This window comes from Ctenopharyngodon idella, chromosome 23 (genome assembly GCF_019924925.1).
Source record: "Ctenopharyngodon idella isolate HZGC_01 chromosome 23, HZGC01, whole genome shotgun sequence".
In the NCBI taxonomy this organism is placed as follows: Eukaryota; Metazoa; Chordata; class Actinopteri; order Cypriniformes; family Xenocyprididae; genus Ctenopharyngodon; species Ctenopharyngodon idella.
In genome coordinates, this window is record NC_067242.1 from 20,440,770 (window position 1) to 20,459,524 (window position 18,755).

The following is an 18,755-nucleotide window of genomic DNA, read 5'->3' on the forward strand; positions in this document are numbered from 1 at the left end:
AATGTGTTTTTTTTTTTTTTTTTTTAATATATATGTGTAATAGAACATTTTGCTCATTTGTGGATTTTAACAAGGAGTTTGAAGAAGCATCTTTATTTATAGACCGTTTAAATGAAAATGAAGCTGTGCACTTGTGGGCAGGAGCAGTACTGTAGTTTCTGTACTTTCCTCCATGTTCCTCTGCAGCGAGGACTTCCCACCGCCTGCCAGTGTAGAAGCTCATCCCTGCCAAGATAAGGAGTCACTTTAGAATACTGTTCTGTCATTAATGAATAACTACAAATGAACACATGAGTAACACGTTATTAATATATAATTAATTCTGAAGTGAAGGTCATGGTAACCCACTAGTAATGACTCAAGTATTACCAAATCCTTCAGAAGGAATAACTAATTACTTGGATCAGAATTCTAAAGTGAAAAGATAACTCTAGTATTGAAGTTTTTGTAAGGTTTTGGTCTGGACCGTAATTGCTTTTGATGGATTTGGTAGCACTTGAGTCATTAGCTACTAGTGGGTTACCATGATCTTATGATCTTCACCTCAGAATACTGATCCAAATAATTAGTAATTCCTTTAGAAGGACGTTCACTGTAAAAATGTTTCACCTATTTCAACTTAAGTTCAGTTAATGACTTAATTTTAAGTTGAAACAACTTAAAAGCAAAAGTCATTTCAACTCACTATTTTAAATTTAATTTAGAATACGGATATTAATATTTATTAATGTTAATTATTATATAATTAATAATTCCTCCAGAAGGATTTGGTAATACTAGTCATTACTAGTGGGTTACCATGATTTTTACTTTAGAATTATGCATTACTCACATGAATTATGAACCTGTTTATAGTGGTTCTTAGTAAAATTACACTGCTCAAAAACATTAAAGGAACACTTTATAATCACAGAATAGCATCAAGTCAGTTAAACTCCTGGGATATTGATCTGGTCAGTTAAGTAGCAGAGGGGGTTGTTAATCAGTTTCAGCTGCTTTGGTTTCAATGAAATTAACAACAGATGCACTAGATGGGCAACAATGACACGACCCCCAAAACAGGAATGGTTTTACAGGTGGAGGCCACTGACATTTCTTTTTCCCTACTCATCTTTTCTGACTGTTTTTCACTAGTTTTGCATTTGGCTAAGGTCAGTGTCTCTACTGGTAGCATGAGGCAATACCTGGACCCTACAGAGGTTGCACAGGCAGTCCAACTAGTCCAAGGTCCTTAACCCATCAGCAGGTCTGGTTTCTGCTCCTTTGTGCAAGGAGGAACAGGATGAGCACTGCCAGAGCCCTACAAAATGACCTCCAGCAGGCCACTGGTGTGAATGTCTCTGACAAACAATCAGAAACAGACTTCATGAGGGTGGCCTGAGGGCCCGACGTCCTCTAGTGGGCCCTGTGCTCACTGCCCTGGCACCGTGGAGTTCGATTGGCATTTGCCATTGAACACCAGAATTGGTAGGGCGCCACTGGTGCCCTGTGCTTTTCACAGATGAAAAAATGCTCCCCACGCTTGTCTGACCTAAATCCAATAGCACACCTCTGGGACATTATGTTTCAGTCCATCCGATGCCGCCAGGTTGCACCTCATAATGTCCAGGAGCTCAGTGATGCCCTGGTCCAGATCTTGGAGGAAATACCTCAGGACACCATCCGTCATCTCATTAGGAGCATGCTCCAACGTTGTCAGGCATGCATACAAGCACGTGGGGGCCATACAAACTACTGTGTACCATTTTGAGTTGCTGCAATGAAATTTCAGCAAAATGGACTAGCCTACTGCATCATTTTTTCAGAATGTCTTTGAATTCAGTCCTCTGTAGGTTGACGATTTTCATTTCCATCAAACGATGTGGCATCCTTTCATTCCTAACACATTACCCAGTCCATATCAGTACAGATATCCAGCCTGATATTTTTCCCCATTGAGATATGATCTGTTTTTAAAGTGTTCCTTTAATTTTTTTAATTGTTAATTAGAGTTTCTTGTTAGTTAATAGTAGTTATTAGAAGAGTCTACAGCATCAGTTGACAGGTAACAAAACATTAGTTAACACATTGGGTGCTTCTTCAATTATTTTGTTTTTCACAACATCCTAACAGCATTGTGTTTAATGGCATTCCATAATGGAAATAATTCCATAATGGGGTTCAGTAATATTTCATCCTGTATTTAATCCACATATTACATATAATCCACAACATATAATTAATTTCCTATATACCCCGCATCAATTAGGCACATATCAAACCTCGAACAAATCATATTTTCCCACTTCAGGCTTTAAAGACCTTAAAGATTTTTAGGTGTGTTTTTTTGTTGTTGTTTTCAGACTTAAACAGCTTTTATTCTCAACCCCGTATAACGGACAAAATGGAATTGGTTTAAAAAGGATTTTACACAAAACTTGTTATAAAACCTACTGCTCATGTGTCCCTTATAAAAATGTATTAACTACAAATGAAACATTTATGATCACTTTCACATTTTTATGGAACTGAAGTTAAAAATAGACAAATTCTATCTGTGGTGTTTTTATTTTTGTAAACAATGTTTTCAATTTAGATGTTTAACTAAAACCACAGTTTTATTGAGTCCATAACATGTCAGGTGCTAATCAGCAAGAAATGCCTTCATTTTTAATCGCCTTCCCTATTTTTTTTTCCAAAGGAATAGTTAAGAATAGTGTGACGGGAATGGAGACTAACCAATTTGAAGGGAGGCATTGCCTTCAATTTTATATTTTTTAATTTTGTCTCTCTCATATTGTGCCCTTCTTTCTGGGTCAACATATCTGCATGCACAACACAGTATTTCTGCTGCTGATGTTGCTGCCATTTCTGACATGGGATGCTTAATGTTTAAGTGGACACATTACATCAAATATTCTATTTATAACAAAATTATGAGTTGTCATGATTTTGGTAAGTATATCTTTATTGAAACCATGACTGTTTTATTTTATTATTAAAATTGTTCATAAATGAAGTGGAAAAACTCAAACCTGTCACACGTTCAACCCCGAAACAATGAGAAATATACAGATATGTGACGGGGTTGAGCTTTTTTGCACAAAATGGCCACTGCTCTTCTTGTAGTGTAGGAGAGTAGACCATATATGGCCACAATGAAATATGTACATTGTATTTATGGATCAAAATAAAAATTTGAAAAATGATTTCCATGTTAACTTAATGTGATGGGGTTGATTTTCCTAAGCTTGACAATTGGTCAAATAGTCCAACGTTAAAATAGTCCATGTGCCTGCAGTGGTTCAACCCTAATTTTATGAAGCAATGAGAACAAATTTTGTGTGCAAAAATAATGACTTAATTCAACAATATCTTCTCTTTTGTGTCATTCTCGTATGCTGTTTACGTTCAGTGCTTCCAGGTTCTACATCAGAATGTTCTAATGTAGTACCTGGAAAAAACTGCTGTCTATGGATGTCATATACTTCTCGGATTTCATCAAAAATATCTTCATTTGTGTTCCAAAGTTGAACAAAGGTCTTACATGTGTGGAACAACATGAGAGTGAGTAATTAATGACAGAATTTTCATTTTTGGGTGAACTAACCCTTTAAAGGGAGTAAAAAGTCTGTAAACCAAAATTTTCCATGAATTGTGTTGTTGTTTCGGCATGAAGACATACTCTGACCTCACAATGAACTGGCGATACAATGTGCTGTTGTTGCTGCATCAGAAACAGGTCCTCTAAACAACACCGCATGTGGCACTATGGGTACACTACCTCTCAGCTTGGTTACCGTCTCCTTGACAGCCCCGACTGTGGTTGCTCATTGCTGGAGGTTGGCAAGCCACACAGACAGTGTAGCCCTCCCTCAAGTACTGCATCCAGCGTGTATTGGGTCTGTTCTCCACCGTACACTGCGGTGTCAGAGACTCCATCTTGAACTCCATACAGAAACTGTGGAGCACATCATCATCATCACAATTTTCCATTGTGTTTATTGTGAGATAAAATTATAAGAAACAGTCACATTGTGAGATATAACATTGTTTCAATTCACAGATGAAGTTTTAATTACAAGGTCACATGAAATAAAGTCCCAATTGCCTTTTCTCTGAGATGGACAGAGTTGTTTTACATGGCATATCAAGACAAACCAGTTGCTTTCAATGAAAGCTAAATGCTAACAGCTAAATGAAGAACTAATTGGGGCATTTGTTATTAATACTGAGTATAAAATGTTTGCACAAAAACAGTTAAGAGTATTAAATACTGTGCCTGACTTTTTTTTATTTGTTGAAATGAGTAAACAGGCTTTTCCTCGCAAATTCTCATCATGAACAGTCTCTTTGTGTTTGTTTAATCGACGGTGATAGTGATACATACCCAGCATCCACTTGGGCCCCATACAAATCATGTGTTCTGCCTTTGCTGAACTCTATTGTGGTGATAAATGCTGCTCCTGGAATTAATCCAACACAGACGCTGTTTAGTTTCCACCTATAAACAGCTCAGTGATCAACTTTAGACCATTAAGTTGAAAAGTCACTAGATTTTTGACTGAAGTATTGGGTTCTTTAATCCGCAATGTGTTACAAAACAAGGCAGGACCTTTTAAAAGCAATACTCCCTTGGGAAAAAGAAGTGTGCTTAATTGTACTGAATGTACGTTTGTAGAGTACTTGAAATCTTGAAAGAATAGAAATGACATTAAAGTATATTACATATGCCTGGCTTCACAGACGAGGCTTAAGACTAGTCCAAGACTAATGCACATTTCAGCTGTTTTAACTGAAGCAACTTGCACTGACATATCCTAAAATATGTCAGTGCCATTGTTTGTCTCAAGATGCACACTAATAATGTTTTTTATAAGGCACATTTAAAAAAGCTACTTAAATGCCATAATTTAACTGTGGCTTAATCTAAGCCTTATCGGTAACACTTTACAATAAGGTTCATTAGTTAAACATTAGTTAATGTATTAACTAACATGAACTAACCATGAGCAGTACATTTGTTACTGTATTTACTAATCTTCGTTAATGTTAGTTAATGAAAATACAGTTGTTCATTGTTTGTTCATGTTAGTTTACAGTGCATTAACTAATGTTAACAAGATTTTAATAGTGTATTAGTAAAAGTTGAAATTAACATGAACAAAGATTAATAAATGCTGTATAAGTGCAGTTCATTATTAGTTCATGTTAACTAATGTAGTTAACTAATGTTAACTAATGAACCTTATTGTAAAGTGTTACCGCCTTATCTGTGAAACCAGGCCATAATTTACCATAAATGCTTTTCAGTGCATTTGGCAGTTCACTTTAACCATTTTTCAAAGACAATGGAAGTAATTATGAAATTACTTAAGTCCTACTTACGTGGGTCAAAAAAGCACTCTTAAGTTTAACTAATTGCATTTAATATAAATTTGTACTTTAATATATTTTCATTTAATTGTAAACAACATGCAATTAAGTGTCTGAAAATATTCACACTTAACTATATTCCTGTGTATTATTTCTGTAATAAGTTCTCTTTTTAAAAGTATGCTAAAGTGGATTTCTTTTTCACAAGGGTTGGCAGTTTCAAAAGAAAAATATCCAAAAGTGTTGTCCGTGGAAAAGATGTATAAGCAACGTTGACTCAGATTCATACCTTGCGTATGAGCACAAAACTGGCCCTGGCGATCCTGATACTCCATGCATCCGGCCTGTTCCTCCAGCCTTGGACAGGCCTGTCCGCTGTTTTGGGGCAGTCTCTCAACACTGCGTCTCCGGACCCGGAATGAGGGCTGGCAGGGCTGTGCGCACCCGCTCCAGTGACTCCACTCACTCACTACACACGGCTGGGCTAAAAACACAACCCACGGGTGAGAAGTTGCGCAAATCTATCAGTTGTTCTTAACCAAGGGGTCTGGGGCCAAGTAGGGTGCCCTAAAATAAAGGTTCCAAAAGGGAGTTTTTGCCATTGCATAAAGGAACCATGTTGGGTTCCCCGAAGAACCTCTCAGTGAACAGTTCTTAAAAGAACCATGTTTTTCATTTTATGGATATACATTTTTTCTAGTTATACCAGGATCTAAAATACTTTATTGGGTAGAAATTGTGAAAAAAAAATCCATATCCAGTAAATTACAAACAACTGGAGAAGTCATGGGGCCTTCGAACATGGTTGCAGACAATGGGGGTCTTGAAGTCAAAAAGGTTAAGAACCACTGGTATATAAATATTGTCATGCTGTGACGGGGCAACCAAATCAAATGACTCAGGCCTACATGCAGTGTAGATTTGTAGATTCGTCAGTTTAGTCTGAAAACAGACACTGCCCTGACAGATAGGACAGAAGATGAATTCTTCTGATTTGCTCCTATATTTAGTGTTTTACTCATGCATTGCAACAAATGCTTTGATGCTGAATGCTCTTGTATAAAAAGAAAAAATACTGTCCTAAGATATAAATTGCTCCACATGCCCTGGAAAAGCTGGAAGTTTTGTGTAAATTATTTATCACGCTTTACCATTTGCACATTATACTCTGGTGTCATTTATTTACAAAAGTAATTTACTGAAATTATACTGTAAAACTTTAATCTATAAAATTGACTATAAACTGGATTTACAGTATAACTGTCACAGGATAAAGACTGAAGATGATATGTAGAAACATAAACAGGTTTATTTAAACAGAGAAGGTAGGGAGCGCAACAGTGTGTAAAACACATACAACAAACAACAATCAACTGAGAAGAAAACGGAAATTAAGTACTGAATCAAGAGGGGGTTTTGGAGGTGGACGAGGAGATGGAGAAAGGGTGGTGAGAGGCTGAAGTGAAGGGATGGTGGCAGGATGTGGCGAAAAGATGGTGATGGGAGGACGACTAGATAACTGCGGCGAAGATGTAAACAGCCCGATGGCACAGACCCAGAGCTCCACAGTGCCGACAGCCCACAGCAGAGTCGAAGGAGGGAGGAGCCAAGATGTAGTGGTGGCTGACGGCATCTGGGAGACGACCAACAGAGACTAAGCTGATGGATTCGAAGGCGCAGACTGAAGGCCGATGGAACTGAGCGATGTCACAGGTACCAAAGACCTTATCAGAGCAAGAGTACCGAGGACTGGGGCAGAGATGAAGCCAAAGGGAAGAAGGAACCCGCAGCAGCTGGAGGGATGGAGCGCAGCGGACGGCCCGTAAGTCCGTGGCAGAAGTAGAGTGACAACTGACCAAGGGAGAGCCGGTGGGACAAGGGAACCCGGTAGAGCCACTAGGCTGAGGGTCTCCTGTGGAGCCAAAGGTGAGAGGAGCCAAGGCAGAGCCGACAGGCCGAGATGGAGCGAAAATATCAGGGTCTGGAGGCGAAGGCTCAACATCACAGCAGGGCATCCCCGGATATGCCGCAGGGCTGTAAGACTGGAGGACTGGAGGACTTGCTGAGCTCTGTGGTGATGGTGGTAAGACAACACTTGACAGGATCACAGTAATAATGACACAGTCCATGCAGGTCAATGAAACGAATAAGTCACAGTTCATATACTGTAATCCTTAATGCTGTCTTTAGCCAGTGATGATTCAGAACTGACAAGTGATGGTTCATATAGTTTTTACTGTTTTCCGGAAGCAGCGATGATGAAAGTTCAACAGAAAAATCACAGTCCATAACTTTCTCCGTGCTGTCTTTAAACAGCGATGATGAATCAGATACAGGCTCGATGGTACCTATGGCTCTGCAGAGTTCCACTTCCTGTCTCCTTTACCTTGGGCTCTGGCTCACTCGTCGTGGCGGGTGGTTCCTCAATGTCTGCGAGGGGTCCCGTGAATAATCCCTGATTGATGGTGTAGAAACAGTCTCTGGGTCTGGCTGTGCTCTGGATCGGAGCAAGATGCTCTCCAGACACCTGATGACGGCTTCTCTCCAGCAAGTCCTAAGGTGTCTAGGAGGTCTACAGGGTGGTGGTAGTTGCCCCCGATCCAGAACAGTGACTTCATGGTCTTGTCATCGTAGGGGCAGGTGACGGCAAGATGACAAAAATGTTCTGATTAGTCTAAAAAGTTGTAGCTCATTTTAGCCACCGCGGTAAACTTACAGTAGCCACATAATCCATGTCATGGCGCTACTTTCATTTCTCTCTTATCTCACATGCAGACTCTCTCTTGTTTCATGCAAATGCAACTGCTGCCGCTACTGAAATGTTGTTGCTGTGTTTGTCTTATTGATAAGCCACTTGTTTTGTGCATTGCCACAACAATTTTATTTTTCATAGCAACAGCTTTAGGATGATATACTGTCCACATATTTATTTGATGAGTAGCCATGTATTTTATGGGATAATGCACAGTTGTCATGTTTTGTCATTCGCCATGTTGTCATTATCATGTGACCTACAGCGTCAGTTGCGTCGCTTCACTACCATTCACAAATCTTCTCCCGTGGCCCCATGGGATAGTAAAGTGTCTATTGTATGCACACTTCAGAATCTCGCCGGAAGTAGTAGGTCATTCAGGTACTTTTTTGCCTACACTTTTATGAGTACTGTGAATTCGGACATACTTCTTTTGTTACGTACTGTTTTTCGCTTACTTATTTTTAGTAGGGAAGTATGTAATTCAGATGTAGCCATAGCCCTCTTTGGTCTAACATTGTTGGTTATTGGCTTGATTTACCCATGTTAAAGTCAGCATGAAAGTTGTGATTGTCTTTTCTTCCTTACTTTGATGTAAATTGGAGTGAAACAGCTTCTCAAACAAGAAAAAATGTAGGCCGGGACTTGATTTTGTCCATTGGGAATTGATTGGATCATTCAGGTTTGCTATTGCTGTGATGTCATGTGAGTGACAGGTTGTCCCGCCCTCACGCCAATAAACACAACATCAGAGAAGAGATGTTGTTGCAAGAGAGAGTGGAAGTTATTTTGATTAAAAGTTATGAGGGCACATGTTTTTTTTTTTTTGTTTTTTTTTAAATGTGCATGGATAGTACTGCAATATTCCATAAAATAATAAAAAATTAGAACTGTCAATTTTGATTTCAAGGTGACTTTAAGCTGTCACAGTTTGCCATTTTTTGGATTGTGTAGTCTCCTTTTTTTAGATATTCTTCATCTGGTTTATGCTAATAAAACATGCAATTAGATCCTGGACTCAATTAGCCTGCCTGCAAACCATTACAACAGTCAGCTGGTAATTGTCCCAAAATATAAGATTTATTCACACTGTAAACCCTAACGCTAAAAACAATTGGTTTGAGTAGGACAAACTTAAATTAAACAAAGTTAGTTCAGTCAAATTAACCTTTATAACCTTTTATATCATTTAATAGATTGTTTTTTTGTTTTGTTTTGTTTTTTCAGAAATATAAGTTACACTATGTACATTATTGATTATATACATTATTGAGTTGTGGAGTCTGATTTATATACTTCATTTAACAGATTTCTTTTTTTTTTTTACACTACGTATATTACTGAATACATTATTGATTTGTGGAGTTTGATTTTTATATTTAATTTCACTTAATTTATTGTTGATTGTTGATTTTTTTTTTTCATATAAATATAAGTTAATATATACATTATTGATTTGTGGAGTCTGATTTGTATACTTAATTTAATAGATTTTTTTTTTTTTTTTTTTTCTTTCTCCATTACACTATGATTATACCTTGTTTGATTTAATTTGCTATGTAATCGTCGAACTTCCTCTCTTCTGTTTGTCCTGTTTAGCATGACCAGGGGATTGTTATTAGACTAATTAATTGCTGGTCAAAATGAACTCTGATTGTGTTTGTTACACCCTGATGAAGGCAAAATAGCCGCAATGCGTAGGTGTGCACTTGCTTTTTAAAATTTTTTCAATAAGATTCGAGTGCCTTGGACTATCATCATTTTTATGAGTTGAACTATCCCTTGCATCCAAAGCGCACTGAAACAAGGAACTCATACCCTGTGCAGCACTTCTTTTGCATTTTTTGCTTTGAGGATCCTTTATGAATATTTAGTACTTTCTTTTTCTTTTAAGTTCACAGAACTGATATATTTTAAGTAAACTGAACTGTTTCATTGCTTTAAGTTTTATAAACTAATTTCTTTCAATTTAGATGAACTATAAAAGTTTAACTAAAACTGGGCTGGGATTTCTGTTTCCCAGCATGCTTTGCCCATGGCACTTAAAATTGAGAGTAAATGCTAAAATTAAGTGTTATATAATGTCTTTTGTGCAAGATTAATGTTAAGTGGGAGATTAATTGCGGCTTGGTTTGAGAGCAGTATGTTAAAAGTTTTATATTGCTGTACTCATGCAGCAAGTTCTATACACACTGGTACATTTCCCACAGCTTTTAAGCAGGCTTGGATTACACCACTGCTTAAAAAACCCACTCTGAATCCAGCACTTTTAGAAAACTATAGACCGGTATCCCTTCTTCCATTCATTGCGAAGACACTTGAGAGAGTTGTGTTCAACCAACTGTCTACTTATCTCACACAGAACAACCTCCTTGACAACAACCAGTCTGGCTTCAAGAGTGGCCACTCAACTGATACTGCCCTGCTCTCAGTTACTGAAGCCCTGAGACTGGCACAAGCAACTTTAAAATCATCGGTACTCATCTTGCTGGATCTGTCTGCTGCTTTTGACACAGTTAACCACCAGATCCTTCTGTCAACCCTCATGTCGAAGGGCATCTCAGGAACCGCACTCCAGTGGTTCGAGTCTTACCTCTCAGGTAGGTCCTTCAGGGTATCTTGGAGAGGTGAGGTGTCCAAGTCGCATCATCTTGCAACTGGGGTACCTCAGGGCTCAGTGCTTGGACCACTTCTCTTCTCCATCTACATGTCATCACTAGGATCTGTCATTCAGGAACATGGTTTTTCCTATCACTGTTATGCTGATGACACACAACTCTACCTCTTATTCCAACCAGATGATCCGACGGCTGCTGGTCGCATCGTAGCCATTTCTGCCTGGATGAAGGACCACCACCTTCGACTCAACCTTGCAGAAACGGAACTGCTTGTGGTCGGTGCCAACCCAACACTTCATCATAACCTTTCCATTCAACTTGGGTCATCAACCATAACTCCTTCCAGGACGGCCAGGAACCTTGGAGTGGTGATAGATGATTGTTTAAGCTTCACAGATCATATCGCTACAACAGGCCCGGTCCTGCAGATTTGCCCTGTACAACATTAGGAAGATTAGACCCTTCCTATCAGAGCATTCCACACAAATTCTTGTCCAAGCTCTTGTTCTATCCAGACTGGACTATTGTAATGCTCTCTTGGCAGGCCTTCCAGCATGCACTGTCAAGCCTCTATAACTCATCCAGAATGCTGCAGCAAGACTGGTCTTTAACGAACCGAAGAGAGCGCATGTCACACCTCTCTTCATCAGTTTGCATTGGCTGCCAATAGCTGCTCGCATCCAATTTAAGGCTCTAATGTTTGCCTACAGAACATCCACTGGCTCTGCACCACTATACCTAAACTCACTACTTCAGACTTATGCGCCCTCCAGAAGCTTGCGTTCTGCAGGTGAACGGCGTCTTGTGGTGCCATCCCAAAGGGGCACAAAATCACTCTCACGGACCTTCTCCTGGTCTGTTCCTGGGGTGCGTTTCCCGAAAGCATCGTTAGTCAACTATGGTCGTAAGTCCCATTGAACTCTATTGGTAATGACAGAACTTGCGACCATAGTTCGCTTTGGTAAACGCACCCCTGGTTGGTGGAATGACCTACCACGCTCTATCCGAGCAGCTGAGTCTTTAGCCATTTTCAAAAAACTGCTAAAGACATATCTGTTTCGTCAACACTTGACCCAGTAATATTAGCACTTTTTATTTATATTTTACTTTTCTTTTTTCAAAAAAAAAAAAAAAAAAAAAAACCTTGCGACGAGCACTTTACTGATGAAACTGTGACTTGACACGGCACTTACATACTGTTGTACTCATGTTGATTTGATTGCTTCTACTATTCTCATTTGTAAGTCGCTTTGGAGAAAAGCATCTGCTAAATGACTAAATGTAATGTAAATGTTCTATACCATGCTATTGCTAACATGTTAGCAAATTAACAAGTTAGCATTGTCTGTATTATCTAGTTATATAGCTAAGTTTCTACTAATAAAAATGTTTATGCTGAGATTACATGATAATTTTAAATGTATGAATTAGTTTACTCAAATATTTCAATTTAAGAACAATTAAAATGTTTGAGTGCCAAATAAAAATCTGCCAGTTCTGCTTACTTAAACTTTGACTTTCTTAACTTAAACATTTTGATATAACCAATTGGTTCAATTTTTTTGAGTTTTACCAACTTATTCGGGTTTACAGTGCTTCAGTATTTTATTATGGTAACTGTGATCTTGTCAAGTACGACATATTCCTGGATAAACATTCTCGTCTGAAAATTTAATCCTAACCATATCCCAACCCCTAAACTTAACCCTATCCATAACTTATTCCTAAAATCAGAGGGAAATGATAGGTGAAAAAACTTGACATAAACAGTAAACTTGTCCCTCAAATCTGATTGGTTGATTAGAATGTTCCAGGATCAACTAGGACTATTTAAATGAACTGCATGCATAAAATCTTTTTTCCTTAAATCTATATATAAAATATATTCTTTACTGTGTCAGGTTGTCAACTGCTTAAATATGACTATACCACTTACCTGGGCACTCCGTTGGGTAGTCAAAGCAACAGTCTTTAGTCTTTACACACCTCTCATCACAATAACACATCCCATAGACACGGTCCATCCTCCAGTCTGTAGTGAAACAGGTGAAATCTGTGCCTTGACAGCACCGTCCTGTGCATCCCCCTTCAGCAAAGTGGTACATCTCAAAAAGAGCGGCCACCACCAGAAGGGCACTCTGATCCATTGAAAACAGCCCCATAATGTCCAAAAAGAACTCTATGCTCTCCCAATGGTCTAAAAAGGCAAAAGTCTCTGTTACCGTCTTCGGTTCCTCTTAAAGTCAATGCCACAGGTCTCATTCCTGAAGAGGAAATGAATCTGTCACAGGTGAAGTCATCCTTGCCAGAGGAATCCTTGTGACCTGGAATTCCTGTGGCCACACAGCTCTTCTGTTTACCCAGATAAAACACGTTTCCAAAGAGCTCGGGCTGAAAGAAAAGAGTTATTCTGTGGAACTAAATGTCCTCTGCTGATTTGTCTGTAAAAATCGTCTCTGCCCTCGTTTCAGCACACAAAAGTGGACGAGGTAGAGAAAAAGAGAGGTGGGGAAATGCTGTTTGAGTGAAGGGTGTGTGAGAGCTTTCTCTCTCTCTCTTTCTCTCTCTCTCTCTCTCTCTCTGTACTGCTCTTTTGGCCGCTGTGCCCTGGTGTACCACGTCAAACTGATCTCAGATCAGTGCCCAGGTTGTTTCCACCGGGCAGCAGAAGCTTGTACAGTAGGGAAACATTGGGAGGAATGTGAACATTTGGCCTTGCTCCAGTCTACAGAGCCTGGGGCAGCACACGGCCCTGTTGCTGTCACATCACCATGCTTCTTTTCGAGCCCACAAGCAGACAATACATGAACGCATCCACCTCTGCTATGCAAACTCCCACAGGGAGCCTCTATGTTATGTTTGTTAATTAACTGTGGTATGTCTGCAACGTTTCCTCTTTGGAGTAATGTAAATGTGATTAGGTGAGCAAATAAAGTTATTGAATTAGTTCTTGTCTAATCAGTACATTGCATTGCGGTGCCATAACTGAATCAGTGTCAGGATTCACATGCGGGTTTTATTTACAGCACAATGGCTCACTGGCACTGCAGAGTTCAAAGTTCACATAAACTATACAAAGTACAAGATAAGTGGAAGTAGAAATGAGAGAAGTTCAGAAATGCAGAAGAGATTTATGAAATACTTATTGGACGCATTCAAAGACCACTGAACATTTAATTGAACTAAAACAATGAATATATTACATTAGGGGCTTACAAGGGGGTCTGAAAAAAATTCCAAGGGGGAAGGAATTTTTTTTTATAAATTGTTGTTATAATGAATATGTATGGTCAAAAACACTGGTCGGTCATCAGTTTTTATATATCAGTGTAAACTGGCAATCTTATTCTATTGACAGATAAAATATACAAAAGATACAGTGTCAGCTTAGAAGAATGTTTTTATTTTCCAGATTTTACACATATTTATAAGATTTTCATTTTCATGGTAAATGTATTTTTATACATGAAAGATTTTGGTTAGAAAGTTGGTCACAAGGGGATTAATTCCCCCTGCACAAAAGGTAAAAAATATGTGGAGACACTTTTTTAATAATTAGATTTGGTTATGCACATTAATTCCAAATTCCATAATTCAAGAATGAAACTGCAGAGCCAAACTCACAGCTACAATGCTTTGAGTGTTTTGGGTGGTTATTATTGCTACACAGTTGTAAAAGTGTTCTGAGTGGTGAATGGAATAAAAATTAATGGAAAAAACACTTCTAGAACCAGCATTGCTGAAAAAGGGGGCTGGAACTGTTTTGAACTGATTCAAGCATTCAACAGCCCTATAGTATAAGACTGGAATACACTATGTTTGCTCTGATTTTTGTCTCCAGATTAGTCAACAATAATTGTCGAAGATCTGCACCAGTCTGCAGATTTTGGGCAGTCCTGAGTTGACAAATTTTACAGAAAATTGTGTCGTGCATGAAGGGCACGAACTTAGATTTTTAGCTTCAGACTATGATTCCATCCAGTCAGAGGATATCAAAACGTTTAATATTTCGAGCTGATTTTAACACATATCGTATGATGTGTCCCTACTGAAATCGAAGCTGTCTTTTATCCAGAGGTGTCAAGTAACAAAGTACTTTACTGGAGTAATTATTTTTCAGCCGACTTTTTACTTCTACTCCTTACATTTTCATGCAATTATCTGTACTTTCTACTCCTTACATTTTCACCCAATTATCTGTACTTTGTACTCCTTACATTTTAAAAATAGCCTCGTTACTCCTATTTCATTTCGGCTTGTTTTCATTCCGGCTTGTCATCGTTCAAAAAAAAAAAAAAAAAAAACCTATCCAGATAAATCGCGCCATCCGGATAGAGTGAATTTGATTGTGGTTGGATGCGAAGTATAAACACATACCATTCCGACACCCTATTGGTTTGTACGCAATCCATCGCACCTGCACACATACCTGCCAACTTTTCAAAAAACCTTGGAGTGAGATTTTGTCAGGGGTGATCAAAATTATGCCGCGCACGCAGCCACACAAGTTGGTGGCTCAGATATCAGAGAATTGGAATTAATTTGATGTTGTACCCTGCATTCTGGTGGTTTGTGGGGAGGCACAAAGCCGTTGTTAAGGTGGAGATGGACAATATTGGTTACATTCTGTGAAGCAGACATAGCTGAAGGTCCACCCCCAGGAAATTTTGGATTAAGTAGATGTGATTTCCTGCATTCTAGTGGATTTTTGGGTGGTCTGCTAAAATGTGAATACCTGAACTTATTCTGATTCATGTTCAGCATCATGACTTGTAGGGCCTTCTAGACTTGAGCTGAACATTCAACCAGAAAACTATTGTTGTGCCTAAATGACTGCCTGTGTACCACAATAAAGCCTTATTCATAGACCAGTGTTTAAGATTTGATATAGGTAGGTTGATTGATATTTTGATTAGAATGGTATTAAACTAATTCTTAACTGAAACCTACCCTATGTTGTGAATAATTGTATTCTTAAGGGCACTTGATGATTTATGTTCAGCCAAAAACGACACAAGATTAGTTAGGGAGGGACATTATTCTTCATTCAAAGCCTCCCACCACATGGTCCATCAGAAACAAATAAAGTGTAACAAATAAAGTGCTTAAACAGTACAACTTTTTTAAGCAATAAAACAGATGAATGCATTACAAAAATAACTAAAAATGAGGCATAATCAGTATCAGAAGCAGATCAGAAGCTGGGTAAAGTCCTTGTCTATGATCTGTGGGCATGGTTATACTGGCCTGCGGCCTTCTTGGGGGCATTTCATTGTTACATACTTAGTCTCATCTCAGATTCTCATCATCAGACTTCTCAAGGTGGTAGTCTCTCTCGTTGTCTTTCGGGGTATCTCTTCTTCTGTCGCTAACTTCGGGGTGCAGCCAGGCATAGACGCCATCAGCGCCATCTACTGTCGGGGAGTTTGAAAAGGAACGAACGAGTCTTGGCCCAAGATCGAATTTTTTTTTTTTTTTGCGTGAGTAATTGGATGTGTGGCGTGAGTGCGTGTGAAAACAGGGTTTTGCCTGTTTTCACACGCACTCACACCACACATCCAATTACTCACGGCGAAAGCGTGAGAGTTGGCAGCTCTGTGCACATGACACAAATCACGTCACACTCCAGCAAGGAGGACATAGTCAGTGTTGGGGTCGTTACTCAAAAAAGATTATTTCTTAAAAGTTATTATTTCTCCACTACTGGCTCATTTAACGTTACAGTACTTAGGAGATGGCACCCTCTGGTGGTTGGAGGAATGGATGGCGGATGCAGATGTTACAACAAACAAATTAGCTTCAATATTTGACTCATCAGCACAGATAAACTCAGCTGACTGCACCACTCACCACTAACTCCCGTTGTAATCTGTAGTCCATACTGATTACGTCTACCCACCCAAGGCCGTATACAAATGCACTTTGTTCATTTGTGACAAAGTCGGCAAGTGTATGATGCCTAGTATTTACAAATTTGTTCAGATTTTAAATGTCGTGTGGCGTATTCCAGCCATGTTAAACATTCTGAAACATGAAGTAACATTTAAAACATGTTTTGAGAACATTATTAAAGACCAGATAACTTTGAACGAACATTCTCTTAACGTTACTGGAAGAATGTTTGTTCATAACTTTTAGGGCCAAAACATTAACGTTCTTAGGACGTTTCCTGTTAGCTGGGGAACATCACACAAGGCATGAAAATGTGGATGTTGAGAGCAGATCTGAAATCCTTCATGTTTTTTTTTTTTTTTTTTCTATGCTTGGCTCAGACTGTTGTGCCCTCCACAGGGAACTCAGACTAATCATGAGAGGAATGAGGGTCTGCTCATGCACAGAGAACAGGATCAAGGGAAAGACAGAATATTAGTGAGAATTAATCTCTAGGAGATCTGTTGTGACTGTCGGCAGTCTCGACTGCTTTGATTCTTCAGTGTAACAAGGGAGCCAATTCAAGCAAGAGTAACACTTTTTAACATCATCATCAATATCACCATCCCAGTTAGCAAAAATTTTGCTTATGAACAGAACATGTTGCTTATGTTCTCATTAAGTTATGAAAATGTTGTTTCTGAACATTAAGGGAACATTTCATTTTATCATTTTACAAACATTACGGGAACGTTACTTTTGAATGTTCTCTAAACATTCTGAAAGTAGTACCATTTAAAAAAAATTATCATCTAAAACGTTTAAAAAAAAAAAAAAAAAAAACATTCCATGAACAATGTATAAATGATGTTTTTGTGCTAACATTTTGAGAACATTTTTAAAAGACCAAATAACTTTGAACAAACTTTCTGTTAACATTTCTGGAAGAGCGTTTCTTCGTAATTTTGAGAGAACCTTGCTGAAATGTTCTGAGAACGTTCTGTTAGCTGGGATCAAACACAGGAAATGACCTCACTACTCAGCAGGCACAATAGATTCATATGTGGTTTGGAATCCTATTCAAATTGCATTTCTGGAAATCCATTTCAGTCTGACTGCTCTGATCTAGGCCTGATTTCACAGCCAGGAGTAGGCTTTAAGTATAGGCTTTTAGTTTTAAGTAGCTTTTATAAACGTGCCTTAGAAAAAGAAAAAGAAAAACCTTACTGGTGTGAGATTAAAAGATGCTGATTCTATCCTGTGTGTGCATGGAGCTTAACCAGCATCATTTTAAAGGTTCATTTTTTGCCTTTTATTATGATAGGAAACTATAGACAGGAAGCAAAATGGGAGAGACAGAGGGGGACGGGATCAGGATCAGGAAAAAGTCCATGAGCCGGGACTTGAACTCAGGTTTCCTGATGTGCAACAGAACTAAATATCAGCACACTGCCCACAAGGCTATCAGGATCAACTAGCATGGGCCAGTTTAAATGGGAGAGAGAGAGAGAGAGAGAGGGGGCCGGGAACAGGAAAAAGTCCACGAGCCGGGACTCAAACTCAGGTTTCTTGACATGCAACAAAACTAAATATCAACACGCTGCCCACAAGGCTATCAGGAATAACTAGCAGTTTAATAAATATTAGAACCTCACTGTGTAAAAAACATGGAACAGAATATAATTAAAACATTTAAATTCTGAATTTATATTTAATCAGTAGATATAGTTTTGTGATCTTTGTCATAATACTGAAGGTGTTTTATGACCAAGGAAACCTCAAAAGAATTGAGCATGATTGAGCTGCATGTTTTGATCATACATTAGACATTTACGGTTTGGGCATGATTATAAAAACAACCTACTCAAACCAAATACCCACAATTTTTATTAGAATGCTTCTGCATATGCCTTCATATTCAGGAAAGTGTTTTGCGTTTGCCTGCTGCATCTGATAAGATTGATGAACTGCCCAAATTGCAATTCAGAAGAAAGTACAAGCTTCTGTCAGTGTTCTTTAGCCTATACAACATATACCCAGCCATCTCTTATTTTTCTAATCAAATTTTAACATTCTGCAGAAATTATATAGTAACACAATGCTACCATTAAACGCCACTGTAATTGTGCCATCAGTGTCTGTGAAAGGGAGGAGGCAGA

General features: G+C 38.6%; 1 protein-coding gene across 2 annotated transcripts; it reads right to left on the bottom strand.

Moving 5' to 3' along the window:
- Positions 1-30: 30 nt before the first annotated feature.
- LOC127506386 (somatomedin-B and thrombospondin type-1 domain-containing protein) lies at positions 31-13,274 on the bottom strand. 2 transcript variants are annotated; one of them, XM_051882844.1, is made up of 5 exons: positions 12,662-13,274; positions 5,645-5,839; positions 4,370-4,445; positions 3,764-3,940; positions 31-225 (listed from the first exon to the last, which is right to left on the bottom strand). In XM_051882844.1, the coding sequence occupies exons 1-5, from the start codon at positions 12,885-12,887 to the stop codon at positions 108-110; spliced, it is 792 nt and encodes a 263-aa protein (XP_051738804.1). In that variant the 5' UTR covers positions 12,888-13,274; the 3' UTR covers positions 31-107. The 2 variants fall into 2 exon arrangements, with proteins under 2 accessions (XP_051738804.1, XP_051738805.1); XM_051882845.1 differs by lacking the exon at positions 31-225 and having other exon boundaries at positions 3,760-3,940.
- Between the last annotated feature and the right edge of the window lie 5,481 nt (positions 13,275-18,755).

Excerpts from the sequence above, each read along its gene's own strand:
- LOC127506386 (XM_051882844.1), bottom strand. The coding sequence starts at position 12,887 with ATGGGGCTGTTTTCAATGGATCAGAGTGCCCTTCTGGTGGTGGCCGCT. Across the intron at positions 5,840-12,661 it reads CTACCCAACGGAGTGCCCAG|CCCAGCCGTGTGTAGTGAGT; the intron begins GTAAGTGGTATA and ends TTGTGTTTTTAG. Across the intron at positions 3,941-4,369 it reads GGGGCCCAAGTGGATGCTGG|TTTCTGTATGGAGTTCAAGA; the intron begins GTATGTATCACT and ends TGTGCTCCACAG.